The sequence below is a fragment of the Vespa crabro genome, chromosome 9 (genome assembly GCF_910589235.1).
Source record: "Vespa crabro chromosome 9, iyVesCrab1.2, whole genome shotgun sequence".
Lineage (NCBI taxonomy): Eukaryota > Metazoa > Arthropoda > Insecta > Hymenoptera > Vespidae > Vespa > Vespa crabro.
The window spans coordinates 430,965-451,540 of NC_060963.1; the positions used below are offsets into that span (position 1 = coordinate 430,965).

Here is a 20,576-nt window from a genome sequence, read left to right on the forward strand (position 1 = left end):
ACCAGTCTCTCATTCACGATCTACGAAATAGCGTGCATTGTGAGAGGGCGTGCACAGAGGTTCTCGATCGTTCCACGCGACCTATCTTTCTTAATCGTCGAACTTTCCATTTTTTTCTCCTTTCAAAATGAGAAACTCTGTTTCTTCTCCGAGGGATCGACAATTTTGTGGTACTTTCATTTTTAAACAAAGTACAAGTACATCTGCAATCATTGCATATCGCAATGACGCAATACCAGGAAGAACTCAAAGTCTCAAGGGAAAAACGTTTTCGTAATCGTTCGAACGTGAAATGATGCTGTGTGATTATGAATGAGCTCGTTTATTCTACGTGGTACTAACCTTAATGTAAAATGTGGTAAGAACTTTCGGCACCTCAAGAATCGCACACCTGTACAACCTAGCCGTATCCGTTTCATCACTATGAATGGCGAAGGATTCGAGTGGATCAGAAAATGCGTTTTAAAGAGTCTTTAAGAAAACCTTTTGGTTAGGAAAGGTATAGATACTTTGGAACCCCTGCAAAGGAGTTTTCTCGTAATTCGTCATGGATATTCTCTGTGGTCTCCTCGCGACGACCTTTTTCCATTGAACGTCTTTGAATGAATGTCCGGTTCAATCATCGTTTTTTCCTTTTTTTTGTTCTTTTCCTCGGGATTACTGTAATTCTACATATTATTTGCAAAGTCAAAACTCGATGAATTCTTTGTCGTTCGTAATTATATTGATAAACGTAACGACAACCAGACGAGATCTAAGAAAATTTGAAACATACCTGCTATTTATTTCATTTAGATCGAATCAGTCACGTTAAACCAGTCGAACAATGTATTCTTTCGTTACGATATGGTGGGGGAAAAAGAATTGGTAAAAAAATAAACGATGGAAGAGCTCTTGAAGAAGAATGCCACATGGGTTCACGTGCTGGTAGAAAGATTCGTAGGCCAGGTACATGATGCGGGACAAAGGGTCTTTGGGTTCTTGGGAAGCAAGCACCATTTACTGTCGTGTCGTCTTATTCGAATACATTGTTTGGAACCTGATTATTCTAGTCGTTAATAACCTTATAAACGTTCTGAGATGAGAAAAGGAGTGGACGCGTATACATAACGATGATAATATAAATCATAGGTCAAATTTTCTATTGACATTACGAGAATATAAACAAAAAGTAATGTAAATAATTGCTTATCTTTTTTATGCATGCAAGTACGTAATTGCTGATATACTATCCGAGATCTTTGGAAAACTAAATAAGAAAGTAAAGTTTCTTAGTAAATGAAACGAGTGACACATCTCATTGTCGGACCATAACAATATGCATATATATATATATATATATATATATATATATATATGCGATGAGTAAAATAATAATAGTGAAAGATAAGAAACGATAAGATAGATGAAACGAATCGTCGGTCAATAGAATCTTTGCGGGATATTTGGGAAAATTTATGGGAAAGTTGTTATTGTATTTTTACATTTACTGCGATTGAACTATCGTACAAACTTTCAATTACGCATTACTTGCAGAATAATAATATAACTATCAAAAAAATTTATTATTGTCTATTATTATCAAGACCTTTCAAATAATTTGACAAAAACCATCATAAATCCTTGTCCCAATGACCGAAGGTCATTATTAATCCGATAGAAAACGAAAAACAATGACACATAGCGAAGAAATGGGTATACGTACTGACAAAAATATGTGATGTCACTAGGTACTTGTATATGGACTCAACTTTGAAATGGATTTAAAACTATCGATAGATAATTTAGAGTACGATAAAGAGCTCCGTTGATTTATGCGATTTTCATGCGTTGTTTTTTTTTTCTTTTTTTTTTTTTATTTCTAAATATACATACATACGTGATATGTCGGTATTATTCCAAATAGATAGTAAATAATTTGTAAACATTTGTGAGTCGAAAAAAAACATTTGATTCGTCGTCGTACGTAGCGACGAGAAAAGAGAACGATCCGGAGGCAAGAGAGAAGAGGGGAGGCACCCTGCTTTTCTCTCTCTCTCCCCCCGAAAGAGAGGGGTACCTTACACATGTCTAGGGATCTACGAGGCCCCGAAAATGGGTCCGTAAAGCTAGTCCCAGTGGGGCCGCTCGCATATGGTGGCAACTACGCATGTGGCGCGAGCGTAGACAGGCACTCACACAGAGAAGATCTCGCGGTAATAGCCAGGTGTTTCAAAGGTGAGGCGATGGGGTGCTCCTCGCCTCGAGAGGCGGCGGAACAAAAAAACAAACCAGCTTCCTTCCGATGGGGCTACCTCCCATCGGCTGAGCCACACGGTATACGTACCGTACACATGCGCACACCTAGACAAGGTGTGCCGTAATAATTATACAGATTTATTCGAATGGGCCGGCTCAACTACGACGACCACCACATATATCGACTAGTTAAACGTTCCGTCGAAATACATATAACACGCTCGTGAACTCGAGGAAACTCGTACTTACTTCTACGATCGTTGGAGTCACACCTTTCATTGCTCTTCGCTCCTACCGTGTAATTTTCCATTTTGAAAGGCCCGTTAAGTAAATTATACGAATCCTAGGATATAGGTATCAAGGATTATCCGTAAATTCTCTTCGATATAGTTCTCTAACAAGGGTAGCATCTGTTTTAAGTTTGTCTATTCGACGAAAGTTAAAAAATGTCTTTTGAAACGTATAAAATATGGTAATCGTCATAAACAGACAGATAAAGAGAGAGAGAGAGAGAGAAAGGGGTGAGAAGAGGATTCTCGTCAGTATAGTCTATAAATTAACGGACACGTTAACGCCTTTTCTTTCTAGCCTTTTAAAAGTACCGGTGACAAAGCGTACTGCGTAAGATCGCAACCGCCTCGAAGGGTTCTTCGAGGAGACCTGCTCGTGATATCGACGCTTTACTTGTCAGAGGAAAGACAGATATATATGTACATATTTTGGTAGCAACCTGTCCGAATTTGGGACCAGTCTAGTTGGAGGGTGACCGAGAATAGAAAAGCCGACGTCCGTCGTTTCTCTCTCTCTCTCTCTCTCTCTCTCTCTCTCTCTCTTTATTTCGCTAGGTTTGCACGTATAGAATATACGACCAAACAAAAGGCGAGGCGAGTTAACGCGCCCAACATTTGGTATAATTTAGGAGCACCTTTCGAGGCCACTTCTCTTTTTCTCTTTCCTTCTTTTTTTTTTCGCGATGAAGAGAGAACGAAGGAAGAAAGAAACGGAATAGCTCACCGGAACCAGTGGTAGCTTACCGGAATAACCGGATGAGATGCAGGTCTCTCCGTCGTCTGCTTCGTCCCCCTCTCTTTCCCCTTTTCTCTCTTTGCGGTTCTCCCTCTCTTATTTCGGTACTCTTCGTTCTCTCCTTCGGAATATTTTTCGACGGATCAAGCGCGAGCGCGCGAGGATAGGGATATACAGTAGGTAGGTAGGTAGGTAGGTAGGTAGGTAGGTAGGTAGGTAGGTAGGTAGATACTTGCATAGTACGTCTAGTCGAAGAGACAGATAGCTGCTACGAAAGGTACCTTTCTTAAGAGCGTACTTTCAAGCATGCAAGGCAGGTAGATTATTCGCCGACTAGCGACCGGTGCACGATTCATCCTTTCTCCTCTTCTTTTTTAAAATTAAATAGAGAGAGAGAGAGAGAGAGATCGCGCGTATAACCGAAGATTCGCTCCTTCCTTCCTTCCTTCTTTGCTTTGGTTGGACGCTTCGCAAGTGGCGAATTATGAGAAGGAAAAAAAAGGTCCACGGCGACGTCGGTGAGATCGATCCTCTATCCCTTCTTCCTTCGGGAAGGAAGAATATTTTTATGTACGATCACACACGTAGTGAATAAGTTATGGCGTTAATAAAATGTAGGCCAGTCGGGAAGCGGCAGGTATATCAAAGTCGTTGGAATTCGGCCGTGGATCCCCGCGTCGTTTTCGCGAGGAAAACGTATACGTAAAATGATCTTTATGGGCGCGTAAACGCGTTACGCTTTTATAGTTACCGACAGGAGGGTGTTATAAATCGCGACTAGTTTCTTAATTAATACGGGATAAACGTCGAATTGTCGACGGAGCGTCGTTCATTCGATCGCGTCGAACAAGGAATATAGAGTTACAAAAGGTATTATCATAAAATTGTCGTAGAGCATGTCGCGGGCTTCGGTAGCTGTCTCTTTGTTTCTCCTTTATTACGAAACGATCGGACGAAATGATCGGGCGGTCTCTCTCGTGTGCGCGCAACCGCGCATTGGAAACTAGTCCAAAGAATATAAAGTGTTACGCGAACGAGCTGTTTACGACGACAAGTACAAGGGTCCTTCGTCAAAAATCTTTTTAGTCGTGCCTTTCTTAGTGCCTCGTCGTCGTACCGGTCTCCCGGTGGTTATCGTTTCACGATCGGCCGATTCGAATGATCTCGTTTCACTGTGATAACCCGCTTCGTTGCCAATCGAAGAAGGATAAAAAGGAAAATCTCAATATTATTGAAATGTACGTGCTGCGATAGGAACTTTCTTTTGGGGATACATTATGTAGGATAAATTTTGTACGGCTCGCAATGTTTTGCTCGATGCTTTTGAAGACTATATACTATTCAAAGGGAAAACTGTGAATGACGTATCCGCGAGGTGTGATATTTCATGAAATTTTTGTATTTTTCGTAAGAGCAAATCGTTCTTGACTGAAACGTATAAGAAAAATCATAAACATGGAGATGAATCTTGAGTTTTTTTTCGAGGAGATAAATAAGTATTAAGTCACGTGGCGAGATCACGAAGAGAGCAAACGTTCTTGGTCGCGAAAATGGCAGTGCTCTGGGCTCGTGAATCCAACGTGGTCGAGTAGGCGCGCGCGCGCGAGCGCTCGTTGACGCTGGCACGCTCTCCTTCTAACAAGAGGGGGATCCACCCGTACGTGTGGGTTTCAGCACGCGTGGGCGATGCTGCGGCACGCGACACGACCGTTACGTTCGAAACTGGCGCTGCACGCTGCCGGTCGGCGAGGGGAAGGAGGCCTGAAATTCAGCAAGGGGAACGAGACGGATCGCTGTACCTTCGCACGCACACACACGCACCAGGCTCGAGTATGACGAAAGAAACGGTACGTGCGATGCTCCTGAGAGTCCAGAGAGAGAGAGAGAGAGAGAGAGAGAGAGAGAGGGACGAAGAAGGAAAAAGAGAAAGATGGAGGGGGGCCAGGTAAATCGAACGGAAATTCGAATGGAAAAAGGCGTACGCGCAAAGTCGCGTACTGCAACGACAGCGAGAGGGAGGTAGGGTGGGTGGCCGTTTAGAGAAGAGGCCCAGCATCTGCTCTGTTTCGCGTCGCGTCGTGTCGCGCGAGAAAAATCTCGTGAACGCGCGCGTGCGCACGCGGTCACTAAGAGAGCGGAAAGAGAAGAACGAAGGGAAAAAAGAGAGGGAAGCGCAGCAGTGGGACAATCGCGTCGCGCTCACAAATATCCTGCACCTCCCGTCCGTGGAGCGTAGCTCGGCTAGCTCAAAGAGTGGGGAAGGACGCACGAGCTGTCGGAACAGATGGCTTCGTCGCGATTGGTTCACGGCCCGCGACTGGCCGTCCCCCATTGGCGAACTGTACGGGGCCCCTGGCCCCGCATTGGTTCGGCAGCACGTGCGGGCCACCTGCACCTGCCTGGTGGGGCGACCTCTTATAAAAGATGTTGGAGAACCCCCTACCAGTCAGAGACCGGCTCGCAGCCGAACCGTTTTCACGATCGTCCAGTTACTCGTTCTTAATTCATTCTTCAATCTTTCTTTCTTTAATCGTCCGATTCATTTCATCCGTTCGAATAATCACGTAACGAGATAGAAAAAAAAACGTAGTGCCATACGAGGAAGAGAGAAGTTGGTGTGTGAAATAGTGCAGTGACATTATCACGCTATCAAGGATTATTCTTATAATTTCTCGCAATTTTTCCTTATTTGGCCTTATACTCATGAACGCATCGCGACATAGTGTGATAGAAGAAGTAATTCGAGTTTACGTGCTACTCAACAAATTGGATTAACACTGACAGTGCCTTCGCGGTGTCGACTACCTGCGAAGAGCAAAACTATTATCTATCAGTAATCGTTGCTCTCGAAGGCCCAAATATGCTTATAGATGAGATGCCTCGTAGCTTCGTTAAGAAAAACAACAGCTACAGTCACTGCCCGCTTAAGAAGCGGCCGGTGCACGTCTTGCTCAATGAAGATATCCCGAAGGTAATCAAAGGTGAGTCTCGTTGAACGCATTTTTTTTCTTTCGTGCGAAAATACATCAACATTAATTTTATCATTACCGTACAAATCGTGATTTCGTAAATTAAAATTATTTCTTTTTCTTTCGCTCCTCCGAGCGAATATTTCGATCCATTTGTTTAAACGCGTGTTTTTTCCTTTCTTCTTCAGAAGAGATCATTGACGTGGTGGTGGACGATATTCCCGAGCCCGAAAATTTGAGCACAAAACCGGAAGATCTAAGTAGAAATGCAGAACGTCATTCGAATCAACCGCAACAACAGCAACAACAACAACAACAACAACAACAACAACAACAACAACATCATCATCATCATCAGCAGCAGCAGCAGCAGCAGCAGCAGCAGCAGCAGCAATTGCAGCAGCATCAGATATCGTCGGAACCGTTGACGCATCAACGCGAGTATCCGTCAAGGTCGCCGTCACCTCCGATAAAACCACCTTCTCCCGTGATCGTACCTAGGCCGGTCTCGCCATCGGAACATTTGCATCCCCATCATCTTTATCCGGTGCATCATCTCCATCATCACCATCATTATCCCACAAAGGCAATCACGCCGCCGGCCGGAATCGCACCGATCCATCCTGTTGCAAAGAAGGCTCGCGTCGAAGTTATACAGCATGAAAGTTCCTCTTCGACTGTGGTACCGGCTACGACGACGACGGCGGCTACGGCTACGGCCGCGGTTTCTGCTAGTAGTACGGCACCGCTTCATTTCATGGCCAGCAAGGCGCCCTTGGAGCCATTGAACCTGAACACTCCGGTCGAGCCGCTTGCTCATTACGCGACACCGGCATGGGCTCGTTCCGCGCCTCTTTATCCACCTCACTATCTGCCCTATCCAGCGGCCTACAGATATCATCCGGGCACGGAACTCTATCCGTCCTATCCGATGCCAGCTTATCCACATTCCTCGCCTGAACATCATTCGTCGGTATCGCCGCCTCCACACGCCGCTCTGACCTGTCCGACGATCCAGAGACCGATCGCCAGGAGCTACGCTCACTGGGCAAGTCCCGATCATTGCGGTCTATCGCCTACCAGTTCCTTGGGATCGGGATCCCTTAGGTCGCCTCCACCGGTCACTCCCGAAGACCTATCTTCCCCGGGAAGCGACAGTGGTAGATCTTCCGCCGGTAGTACATCAGCAGGCCCAACGATTGTGAACGCTAAGATCGAGAAGAGCGCGACGAGTGGCTCCTCCACGTCGCTCTCTTCTTCCTCCTCCGCTACATCGCCAAGATATCAGTGTCCAGACTGTGGAAAATCATATTCCACGTATTCCGGATTGTCGAAGCATCAACAGTTTCACTGTGCCGCGGCGGAAGGTCAAACGAAGAAGTCCTTCTCCTGCAAATACTGCGAGAAGGTTTACGTCAGCCTCGGTGCTCTCAAAATGCACATTCGAACGCACACGTTGCCATGCAAGTGTCATCTCTGCGGCAAGGCGTTCTCGAGGCCATGGCTACTTCAAGGACACATCAGAACTCACACCGGAGAGAAGCCGTTCAGTTGTCAGCACTGTAATCGCGCGTTCGCCGACAGAAGCAATCTCAGGGCTCATTTACAGACTCACAGCGACGTTAAGAAGTACTCTTGCACGTCCTGCAGCAAAACGTTCAGTCGAATGTCTTTGCTGACGAAGCATCAGGAGGGCGGCTGCCCTGGTGTACCCGTTCCAATAGGATACGGTTGCTAAAGTGCCATTGACAACGGAGGAAATTTGGAGTGGACCGAGAGTTTCCTGCGTCTCACAAAAAGTGCGATAGCACGCGACGCGTTAAAAAAAAAAAAAAGAAAAAAAAGAAAAAAAAAGAAAAAAAAAGCAAAAAAAAGAACCGACGGAAAGACTCTTGCGCGCTCGTCCTTTTTTACATTTTCTATTTCTTCTGAAAGTGCCTTCTTTGGGAAAAACGTCGAATCGAAAGACGAGTTATCTAAAAAGTTATAATACGAATGTAACTTTGCTTCGATCAAGATTCGATTTCACGACTTGGATTTTAATCGAAGTCCCGAGAGACTTTAACGAGCGGTCGGCAAACGGTTTCGTGCCGTGTATTTCAACGATCGTAGTTTTCCTTTCTCTATCTCGTCTCTCTCCCCCCCCCCCTCTCTCTCTCTCTCTTCCTCTTTCTCTCTCTTTTGATGCCTAATCTTTGCAATGCACTTGAAAAGCCGAAATCGATTGCCGAAGACGACACGACCCCACGTGTATTTTTTGTAGTTCGATTCGAGCGTAGTTTTCCCCTCGAAACTTCTTCGATCGTCATTCGTTGTGCGTTGTAAATATATTCAAGATGGGTGTATGCGACGAGTGAGAGTATTATTACGAGTGCGTGTGTAAAAGAATAATTGGTGTTGCGCCCGTACGTAGGGTAGCGGCGTACGCTTGTTTCTCTTACGGAATCCTGGCCAAAGCTTGCTTCTGCTTTGGCCACGAGAAAAAAAAAAGAAAAAAAAAAAAAAAAGACGGGAAGAAAGCGTTCAAAGTTACCGCTCGACGCGGTCCCGTGAAGTCGTCGTGCCATTATATTTTCCTTTTCTATATATTTCCACTTACTTTACATTGTCTTTTCGTTTGTTCGATCGGATCTTCAGAGATCACACGCGATAAAAAATAGTCGACGATTAAAGAAGCTTGGAAAAAAGACCGTGTCTCATATTTCTTTGCTTCGTCGAGAAGAATGCGTGCATAAGCGGTGTTATTAATTTATACGCGTAAAATAATAGTATCTTATTTTTTTTTGGTTTCGTCCTTAAGTAGCGCACCAAAGTGCCATCGATGAAAAGCCGTCGTTCCGCTGTATATAATAAAGCGTTCAACGATTAGTTCGTAAGACAACAAGAGGAAGATGCATGTCGAGTATTAAATATCGTATATGCGTAAACGGAACGTTAAGGATCATTCAACGGCCGACGTCGGGCGATGTCAGGCGCCGTCGGCCTTTGATCTTATTTCCTTTTTTTTCTTTTTTGTTTGTTCATCTCTTCTCTTCGTTTTGTATTCTTACGTTTGTCCGAAGCCACACACAGCTCACTCATAAGTTACTCGAAGAAACTAGTCATTGTATCATATAGTATGTGTAACTAGAAGGAAGGAGAGCTATTCGCCGTACGAGAGAAAACAAAAATAGAAAGTTTCTCTTTCCATCCGTAAAAGGTGAAAAGACGAAAGAGACCACGGTATATGCTTGAAAGACGAGTCGTCGTTTCGTTAATCTTTGTGCCTGTAATTAATAGAGCGCGACTCGAGGCGAGTACCACTATTTCTAGTTTTGTAAAGAAAATAAACTACTATCGAGATATAGATATTGGCTATATATAGAGATATTTTATACGAAATAAAATAATATGGATTTTTAACTTGAAAATAATTTCCTTTTTTTTTCTTAACGATTTTCTCCTCTTCCTCCGATCTCATTCACCGTAAGATCAATTAAAATTCTACGTTATTATTGTTTATCGCGAAAAAGAAATACATTTCCAGTATAAATAAAGCATTCATCGTACGTAGAGTCGTTTTTCAATATAATACATATATGAAAAATATTGGATTTTTCTAAATTATTGGATTTCACGATCAAGGTTAAAGAGAGATGGGAAAAAGAAACGTCGAAGATCGTCGAAAGAAACGAAAACTTTGATCGATTCTCGAGGAAGCCTATAGGCTGTTCGTCGATAGATGCAAAATTGTCCATAATAGAAGAGAATTTGCGTATCGAGACGAATCGATTCGATTTGATTCGGAGATTCGATGAGCGAACGATCAGCGAACGTTTAAAAATATCTATCGCGTTGTACGACACGTGCGTATGCAACCGAGTAATTATATCTATTCGAAAGGGACGGGTTATAGTTGGTTGCTAAATAATTTCAACGAGAGTTACGGCCGCGCACGATACTCGCGTATATTCGCGGAGTTCGTTGGAATCGAAAGGGGCGTAATAGCGCGAGACCATTATTAATTGATCGTGAGATTCGATCTACATAATACGCCTGCAATAACGTTAACTCGTTAGAATCGATTTCTTCGAAATACTAATGAAATAGTTTGGCATAAATCAAAATTTTATTTATCTATCTATCAATCTATCTAGCATAGGAGAAAGATTTAAATCGTATTTTTTAATTTCTTATCAAATTTTTTAATTCCATTTCATTTTTATCCGTTCACTTATATGTTTAGCACTTAACGATAGGCGAGACAATTTGGCGAGTCTCATTAATGCACGCGTAAGATTTATTATCAGCATAAAGCAAGGTCGTACATTTATCCGGGTGGCGAGGAGCGTATGTCGTTGGTACATAAAATAATATCGATAGAGGATGACAGGACGTCGTAAACGGCTACCCATATTATGCGGTGAAAATTACAACGCAAACCAACCGACGACAGGTAGTTTAACATAAAGTAAGCCATAATCTCGCGATAGTTACATTTTGGCACGCGAACCAAAGGAAGATCGACGAAGCTCCGATTACTCGCTTCGAGGATCGTTTCGAAGATCCCTTCGCGTTAGAATTTATCTCGCTCGCACGCGTTCATAACGGCGCGTAGAAAGCGTAGAACGTGACACACAAAGGACTTTTAGCGAAGCAAACAACATATGGCGTGGAAATGGTAGTACGAAATGCATTGAATCGTTCGTACGCCAGGGCTACCTGCGCCGCGTATTAAGTCCTACGCGTATTTAGCGCGCATTTGCCGATTCAATCGGCCGTGCCAGACTTTTCGTCAAGAGAGGGGAGAGGAGGGAAACCTTTTTGTTCTGCGATCTTTCGCCCATATGGGTACTAGCAATATCCGCAGGCTCCATTGGCAAATATTTCGTGGAAACGCAGTTATACTCATTGAGTAAGGTAATCGGAAAATTGTAACAATTTTAAATCGTACGCTTTTTCTGTTTTTACAAAACGTTTACATAAATTTACATTTATATGTCCATTTTCATAATCGTTCTGAAAAAATACGAACGATCTCATACTTGTCTCTGGCAAAAGAGAAAACGTTAAAGAAGAGATTCATCGATTTTCGGCTTCCCCTTCCTTCCTGAGTTCCTTCAAAATCTTCCCCTTTACATCTTTTCCAGCTCCCGCAGCTACTAGGTTTCCAACGGACTCTCGCAGGGTCTCATTGATTTTTCAAAGAGAGAACTGACTTTGGCAGTCGCATTGTAAGAAATCAATGTGGCAGAAGTCGAAGTGGAAATACGTGCGTATTAATCGTATCGTGCGAACAGATGATAGGAAATTTATATGCGGAGAAATTCTTTTGTAAACGGGAGATTGAATTTTTGCACGAAGGAATTCGATTTGTCTCGAATATATATATATATATATATATACATATATATATATATATATATATATATATATATATACATATATATATATATATATATATATATATATATATATATATATATATATACCTTCGGAGCCATAAAAATCGAGAATTCGAGGCACGCTCGAAAATATCTCCGTTTGACCGACAGGTGTTCTCGTTTTTTCGAGTAGCGGACGAGTCGAATCCGCGATAGCGATGTGTATCCACGTACGCGACATACCGGCTCGAACGAATACGAAGCAAGAAAGTGTGGAAGCAAAAGCTACCTCGATCCTTGGGCTTTTATGGCGAGTGGTCCGATCGAACAGGTGCGTCGGTACGTCTGTACTCTCGGCTAAAGCTTCTATTATAAAGTAAGTCTCGTAGTCCAATGTACGAGAGGTGTGCGTTTTTCGGTCGTCGTGCGTGCTTTAAAACTTTTGCGAAAGGAAAGCAAAGCACGGAGGAGAGCGCAAAAGGCCAAAACGACGACAAAAGATCGTAACGTCGCAGCTTCCGTCGCGGCAAAATGAGATCTCAGGCCACGGAGAATTTTTCGACACACAATGGGAAGGGGGTCGAGACCGAAAGGAAGAGAGAGAGAGAGAGAAAGAGAGTGGATTCTTGCAAGAATTCTCCCCTCTCCCTATACTCGAGGGTACGATCATAAGGTAGCAGCGCGAAAATCGAAACGTTCTTTCTGGTTGAACCAACCGTAACACCGCTCTCTTTCTCTCTTCGAAGAAAACTGAAAGTTAGTTTAACTCCAGCGTGAAATTAACGTTTCAAAACGACCTACTCTTTTCGAACAACGAGCTGGATACGATTCCAGAAAAGATATTCCTGGAGAATTGTGAATGGAGAGTAAAAGGAATAAGGAAAGCCCGACTTCATTGATCTTCGAACCTCTTCAAGCGACAAAAGGGACTGGACTCGATCGAGAATTGGACAAATCTCTCTTTGAAAAATCTACCGTTTCTTGGAATTACGATAGATATAATAAATGAAAGAATTCCTAAATATAATTCCTAAATAATAAGTCTTTATCCATATTAAAATAAAAAGGATGTATTATTTTGTTTTCCTTTTGTTTCGTTTTTCTTTTTATTATTATTATTATTATTATTATTATTATTATCATTTTGTTTTATTTTTTCTTTTTTCTTTCTTTCTTTTTTTTTTCATTCCTTTTTTATTAATTCGACACGGTAGGTCTCGTAAGATCGGAGCAAGAGACGCGAAGAAGAAATCCCACGACCTTCGACATCGACCGATACAGAAAAGTCGAGACGATATTGACCCCGGTTAAAATCGAGCGTACCTTTCGAGAGAGATGGAGAGATGTGGCACACCTGACCACACGGAGAAGCTGCCACGAGATAGAGCGAGACGAAGCGAGCTTCTTTCATCGCTTCCCGGAAGACTCTCGTCTTCTTGCAACCCTTTACTCACCGTGGTGGTACGTGTCCCATTGTGTGTGCCGCGCCGGAGATCGGTGCTTTTGGTAGCACCAGGTGTACGGAGAAGAGTGCGCCCGCGCGCCAGTTTCTTCCTCGAAAAACGTGATCGTCGATAACGAGAAGAAGCTCGCGAGGCCCCGATCGCGAGACCATGTTCTCCTCGTTCTTCTCACAATGCCGATCACTCGAGACCGGCGTGTCTCGGAGAAGGGACGATACGATCAACGATGACAGCGGACTAACTCCGAGATTTACTTCCTTTCTTATTTACTGCCTTATTCGATCTCTACTTTTTCTTTTATCGCGAGTCCTCGATCGTACCGTGACCATTTTAAACACACAATTATACCGATTGTAAAAGTCCTTTATATCTGAACAATTACGAGATCCTAATATATTAACGGACAATTTTTGTTCCTTTCCTTCCTTCCTTATTTCCTTTATTCTCTTTTATGTACACCGGGCATCCCGCTGGAAAGTGCTGGACGAAAAGAACACCTTGTATAAAAAGCAAAGGAGAGAAAAAACGTAGGAGGGTAATTAATAAATTCATAAGGAGGTAAGAGAACGTAAAACACAACTCGCATCGAGTTTCGTATAATTTGACGAAGAGCATCGAATCTCTCTTTCTCTCTTTCGTTCTCTACACGGTAGAAACAAATGGGGCCCATATTTCAGGAGGCAACGATCAAAAGCGGCTCTCGGGCATCGGGCCAATATCCCGGCAGAATGGCTCATTAGCCCGTGGAGGACCTTTAAGAGCGCGGACAAAACAATCTCCGCTTGCTCTCGGCCGTGGCAGGAGCAGGAGCAACCTGTTACCCAGGCCTTGTTCGTAAGGCTTTAAGATTGCGTGCGCAACAGATGGTTCACGGACAGGGCGGCAGGTTCCACCTGCCGGTTTCGCAGGCAAGGGCGGGCTACGATCGAAGCCTCTCTCTCTCTCTCTCTCTCTCTCTCTCTCTCTCTCTCTCTCTTTCTCTCTGCTTCTGCCTGCCTTCCCTGTCGCTCTCGAGCGGATTCCAAACTTCTTCCTTCGCGAAAACGTCCCACTTCGTCTCCATCCACCCACACTAACTTCTTAAAAGGTCTTCTTCGAATCTTCGAGGAACGAGAAGGTCGGTGCCTTTCTACCCAAATTGGTCGACGGCTATGAATTTATTCGCACGTAAAAATCCACGTTAGCGCACTTTTCGCACCTTCCATAAATGATCCCAAAGAGCCGACGAGTTAACGTCGCTCGAAAACGCAGGTCGTAGAATCTTGTGACATCATCGTTGATATTCCTTCGACTTTCGTTAACCATTTGTAACGTTTCGTTAGGGACTTTAGATTTTTGATATTTCAATCATCGCTATCGTATTTACAAGCATATCGATTAATTTTGCGTTCCCGAGTACGACGTAGAAAGTTTCATCGCATAGCTTTCTCAGCCTAATGAAATAAAAGCGTAGGCGTTTCGAATGATCAAAGTAATTCTAAGAGAGACTTTTTAGTTGGAAAGGAGGAGGAAGGTCGAACACCTTGCGTAGAGTTATGGTGTCGCGGACAAATGTTGGAATATCCATCACCTCGAGAAACGCGTCGGTACGCAACGGTGAACCTAATTAATTTCGACGGAGATTAATATCCAGAAATTGCTGAGAGGAAGTTCAGGGGAGAAATCAGACGACGAGCATCCGTCCACGATATTGGAAGGTGGCAAGGACAGGTAGCCCTTTCGCTGCTCGTCCCTTTCTAGTATCGGTAACGCTTCTTGTTCTCTTTTTCTCTCTTTTTTTTTTTTTTTTTTTTTTTTTTTTTTTTTTATTCCAAATTACTTAAACAGATGGCGATCGACGGGCCTCAACGTAATTTTTATTTCAGAAAGAGGTCGACTTCTTCTCTTTGTCAGTCGAAATGCATCGAATTATCTCGGTGTCTTCGTCGTCACGTCCAAATCGTAGTTTCACACGTTTGATTCCCTGACTCGCTCGCAGACCACCCACCAATGTCTCTCTCAGCGGCGCCACACCTCGCATAATAGTGCGCGGCGAATCAGCCGGGTTTGTTGATTACCAACTGATGACTGGTTAGCATAATGATCGGCGACCATTGGAAGATCGCAACACGACCCTTTCCTGAGCACGTTTCCGTTTTTTCTTTTTTTTCGTTTTATATCCTTTTTTTGCCTTATTTCGGACGGACATTCATTTTTTTTTTTCTTTTTCTTTGACGCATAAGGATGTCTCGAATAATCGAGATTAGTTTTGTTCGTGCTATCGCCAAGACTAGTATAGTATCTGAAAAAGGAGTGGCATTTCTGAATTATCGGTAGGGACGGTCGGAATAGCTAAGTGGAGAAGGCAAAAGAGGAAAAATGATCTTTGAGAGTTGACCTGGACAGTGTCTCGTGAAAGAGCCAGAATGTTTTCGAAGGGACACGTGGTAACGGCAAGTGTCTTTCTGCATTCCACAAATTCTACGTTCTTCCGAGTTTCTTTATTCGTTCATGGTGACATCCTACACTCGAAAAATAAACAAGTTCTTCTACAAGAGCGTCTGCTCTAAATTTATTACTCGTTATATTTTTTCCAATTCCTCGATTGAATAAATTCATGAACAAAGAGTAAGATAAAGGAAGAATCGTCTTTAATTATCCATACCGATCGCGTCGATTTTACGTTCGGCATTTCGTCTCTTAACGAGTCGACCTCGAAGCCGCATAGTTCGCATACTGTGAGGCCGGTGGTCCGGTCATGAGGCGTTCGCAAGGACTCCTCTTTCTATAAGAGGAAGAGGAAGAGAGAGAGAGAGAGAGAGAGAGAGAGAGAGAGAGAGAGGCAGCCATCGGTAATTAAAGTAAGTCACGGTGATCGTCCGTGGTCGATCTTGTCATCGATCGAATCGTCGCGAACGGGCGATCTACCGTCGTTACTCTCTCTCTCTCTCTCTCTCTCTCTCTCTCTCTTTCTTTCTACCCTTCCCGAGATCTCGTAGCTCCTTCATTCGAGGGCAATTAAGATAACGCTTTCGTAATCTCGCACGATATCTCCGTCGATCGGAACTCCGAGCTCGTGCTCTCTTACGACGGTGCACCTTGTCGGACCTTGGGAGCAATGCCACGGTAGAAAGAGTTTTACACCTGCGACAAGATCTTTCGATATTTTTTCCTTGAATTCTTCCTTTATCTTGTGGATCTCAAATCAACAACGTACCCGGTCATCTCGAATCTTCATATTCGATCGTGTTTCTTTAGTTCTCCTTTTTTTTTTTTTTTTTTTGTTGGTTTTCAGTAGAAAGGAAGAGTTTTATTAATTTGTTAAGGGGAGGAAAAAAAAGAAAGAAAGAAAAGGAAAAGAAAGAAGATACTAATAAAAATCTGATCGGTCGTTCCTTTCTCGATAGCGAACGTGAGAAGTAGGTATAGAGGTAATAGGAATTCTCAGGGCTGAGGCCATCTATCACCGGGTGGTACTAATTGCTGATCGGGTAATAATCGCTTGGTGTGTCTGTAAATACGGTACGAAACGGGGCGCGGTACGATTCTCGACGCGGTGATAATTTATCGCGAATTGATACGACGCGAATACTTCATTATGAATATTTTTCCATCGTGCATATTAACGATACTGGGTGGTGCTTGCAATTCTCGCTGCAACTATTGTCGTAGGTGTTAGTTAATATTAGATACTTTTCGATCGGCATTCGTAATGTCTTTTTTCTTTACCTTTCTCGATTAGGTATCTATTTTGCAAAACGCTTATCCACGTGATAATTTTGCTTATCGATTCGGGAAACGAAATTTATCGTCGGTGCTGGGAAAGTTGAACCCCTGCGATCGTTAATCGTCCGTCTTAAAATCGCAAAAAGGTAATAGGGCAAGTTTCTATACATTTTCTTTAGACTTTGAATCAAGTACATAAGCTCGATCATAATGAAATATTTGAACGGTGCAATGCCTCGTGCAGCGCATAGTCATAACTTAGACTCTCTCGAGTAACTATGCGACTTTTAACTGTGTAAGCCTTCGTGTTAGCCTTCCCGCTTGGCGTACGCGCAACAAGTTCGATAACACCTGTTGCTACTCCGCGTAATAAGTTGCGTGCCGCGATCGTTACCTATCGAGATAAGAATAGTTTACACGAATTTTCCAGGATATCAACTAAGACCTATTTTATGTTAAATTTCCGTCCAAGTGTTCATTACCGTCAAATTACATCGACTCGATCGATTCCGAATACAACGGGAGAACTTATTTATTAGGGGTTACGGTAAATGTTCGATAGCTCGTAACAACGAGATCGAACGTGATAAAAGAGTCGAGGTATATTAAGAGAGAAAAGGAGAGAGAGAAAAAGAGAGAAAGTCTTGGCGCACTTCCTCGTAATCTTTAACATTTTTTCATCGTGTTAAGAGAGTCCATCGAAAGCGTGTCGCAAGAACATTTCTCATGTCAGTCGCACGCGTGCATTTTTCCTTGGCGATGTCCGCACGTGTTTACACTTGAGGAACGAGGAAGAAGGACGGAGAAAGCATGCGCACGAAGTTTCCCCCCCCCTCTCTCTCTCTCTCTCTTTCTTTCTTTCTCGTTCGCACCGAGAAAAAACTGCGAGTAGTCTTTCTCTCTTTCGCTCTTCGTTCGTTCCGAAGGGCGAAAGAGGCAAAGCTTGGGATTGGACGATACCGAGCGCTTGTCTCCCGAACACGCGAGCGCACTCGATGCGGGCCGAGTCGAGGAGACGCCCAAGTGGGTTAATACCGACAATTACGCTTCTCCTGCGTCCGCCCATACGCGCGAATTCCATTTAATTCCGTTAGCCGCTGCCCGCACGTCATTTTTCAATTTCATCCGCCTCGGTTAGTAAGAGAGAGAGAGAGAGAGAGAGAATGGGCGTCGAGTTTCGTCTTTGGTTCGCCAAGCGGGTCACCGTCGAGATGTCCTTAAAAAGCAATAGGTATCTTCTGTGAGATAACGTGATTTGTTGCAAATGCATCGTCTTTGATTTATCGCATGTAGCAAAAATTAAGAATATCTTCCTTGCGGTGTGTCAACACCGACGGCTGTTGTATTGCGATCAGGAAATCAGCTTGCGGTCTTACCACCGAAGGGAATAATAGAAAATACTATGACGAATCGAAAGTTCTGACAGTTTATTACGATTTGAAATTCCGTTTAAACGAGAGCATATCAAAGTGATCGTTCTGCGATCGCGATCGCGAAGAGAGAAGTATAAAACGTGACAAGGCGGAAGCGATATATTAGCGGAGCAATGTAAGACCGATCGAAAGAGTTTTGCAAGCGGTTACGCGGCTGACAATGGAACCCGTCTGGCGTATAGGCGAGCTTTTGCTCGATACGAGTAGCAAGCAGTTGCTGCCGTTTCGCGCTGCCGTGACGGGCGTTTGCTGATTTATGGAAGTCGGTCTCATTGTCAGGGAACGTCCCACTTATTCTCCGTTCTCCGAGCGAAAGAGTTCTCGAAAGGTAAGACTACTCGGGCCTCGTCCCGGTCGAAGTTTGTATATACCGGTGATTGGGCCCCGTCTTTGCTCCCGATAATGCACGCTGCGTACGCAGGAGGAGAATTATGGCGATCGGTATTTATTCGTGTCGTCGATAGGCGCCTTACCGACCTGTCCGTGACTCTAATGATTCATTGACCTGACAGGGGCGCTAATGCTGCACCCACGTTACCGCGCTACCGTTTCTCTTTGAGAATCGACGGGATAAGGAGGGATATATGTACGGTACATAAGTCTTACCTGCGTATAGTAGAAAGCATATAGTATCGTTAAGTGCGAGATGATTGCTGGACAAGATAGCTGATCGATTATATCGTATATATCCGTGTACGCGGTTAAATCGGAGAACTTTATTTCTGTCTAAACAGACTTATATAGAACGGAATATAATTTAGAGTTCTATCCGTAGAAGGTCAACGAGTTGGAAATACTTTTCTATCGACACAAAGTGAAGGAAAATAGAACTTGGAAGTATAACTAACTGCTTGTAGATCGAAGACGTCGAAAGGGGAGCGCGGAAGTGCGCGGTGGATCTCGGTAATCTCGGGGGAGCGCGAAATATCGCACGATTCGTGGCGAACGGGCAACATCGTCCGATCGATCGGACAGCAGGTTGGGTCACGATCGTGGGCCTCACGGCTCTCCGAGCGTTGCGGAGAGAACGCTGAAGAAGTGGGGCCTCCTCGGGTTAACCGTCGACTCTGATAGGTCCGCTTAAACGCCCCCGGTTATGCAACCGTAGCGTCTAATAAGCTTCCTTCAGCGTGAGTACCTGTCGAGGTACAACGTGTCTTCGAAACTTAAGAGACTCCGAGAGTAAGAGAGAGACCATCTCGAGCTAGCCATCGAATCGCTTCTCTTCGATCACGACTACCGCGAATACCGCTCGTTTCTGTCTCCTTTCGATTACCAACATAATCCGCCGCGCTTCGCGTTCGACTTCCACGTTCGATCGAATCGATCTTAGAGACGACGTCTCCTTTTTCGAGATTATTTCCTCCTTAAATCTCCTTCGGAGCTGCATAGAAAACAAGAATCGTTCGTTTTGTTCGCCGATCCTTTTTACAACGTCTGGCCCTCTTGGCAAAACGACTCGTTCCAGCGGTACTTGAATTCTTTCCTTCCTTTTTTGCAAGGAATACATGGAGCGAAGAGAGATAGAGCGAGAGCGAGAGCGAGAGAGAGAGAGAGAAGAGTCCATAAGGCGCACAGGACTGCGAGAGAATATTAAAAATCACAATGCGGCATATTAACTTGACCCACTATCGGTGCACCAGGAAGAAAGCGCGCTCGTTTAAAGTCCCGTCGGCGGCTTCGCTAAAAACCGTAGGCGAGCGAGCAAAGGACGGAGAGAATCGCCCTCGCTTTTACGACGGTCGAACTTTATTGCGTCGGAGTGCAACCGCAGCGGGGGAATTAGCAATTGTAATGTTATAAGGCACGAGCACCGGTGGAAAGAGGGAGAAAGAAAGGAAAAAAGGGTGAAGGAGAGGCAAAGAGAGCGAAGGGTAAGAAGAAAAAGAGAAAGAAGAGAGGACGGCCCGGAAAGGTGGGTGGAGGATGGAGAAAAAGAGAGACGGTCGGACGAAGGATAAAGAATGCCGGACCCAAGGGTCACGAGGATTTCATTTGACGGAATAACGTGGCGTTTAAGAGCCGGTACCGTTATCGCGCTCGTTGCATATACCCAACTACAACCAGGATCGGTCCGACCCTCATCTCCTTGCTCGACTTATATTTCGTGGAATCAACAAGACAAAATGCTATTTCTCTCTCTCTCTCTCTCTCTCTCTCTCTCTCGTGATAAAATATTTCTAGACGTAGACGGATATCGCGAGATCAAGGAAGTATAAGCTTAAACCGAGTGCAACGCTTTCTCACCCCTTCCTTTTGAATAGTAGTTTCGGAGAGGCAAGTGCCTGGACCCACGAACCAAGGACGGGACGAGGTGGTACCGGCGAACGTAGGCTGGCAAGGGCCAGCTTGGGATCATCAAAGTGCGCCATAATGAGC

The 20,576-nt window shown here is 44.2% G+C and overlaps 1 protein-coding gene and 1 long non-coding RNA gene across 2 annotated transcripts in view; one reads left to right on the forward strand and one right to left on the reverse strand.

Annotated features, from left to right (window-relative positions):
• Positions 1-20,576, reverse strand: part of LOC124427051 — a 136,978-nt gene that overhangs the window by 69,323 nt on the left and 47,079 nt on the right. The window lies entirely within an intron of this gene.
• LOC124427047 (protein escargot-like) lies at positions 5,609-9,646 on the forward strand. Its single transcript, XM_046969487.1, has 2 exons — positions 5,609-6,245; positions 6,422-9,646. The coding sequence occupies exons 1-2, from the start codon at positions 6,125-6,127 to the stop codon at positions 7,969-7,971; spliced, it is 1,671 nt and encodes a 556-aa protein (XP_046825443.1). The 5' UTR covers positions 5,609-6,124; the 3' UTR covers positions 7,972-9,646.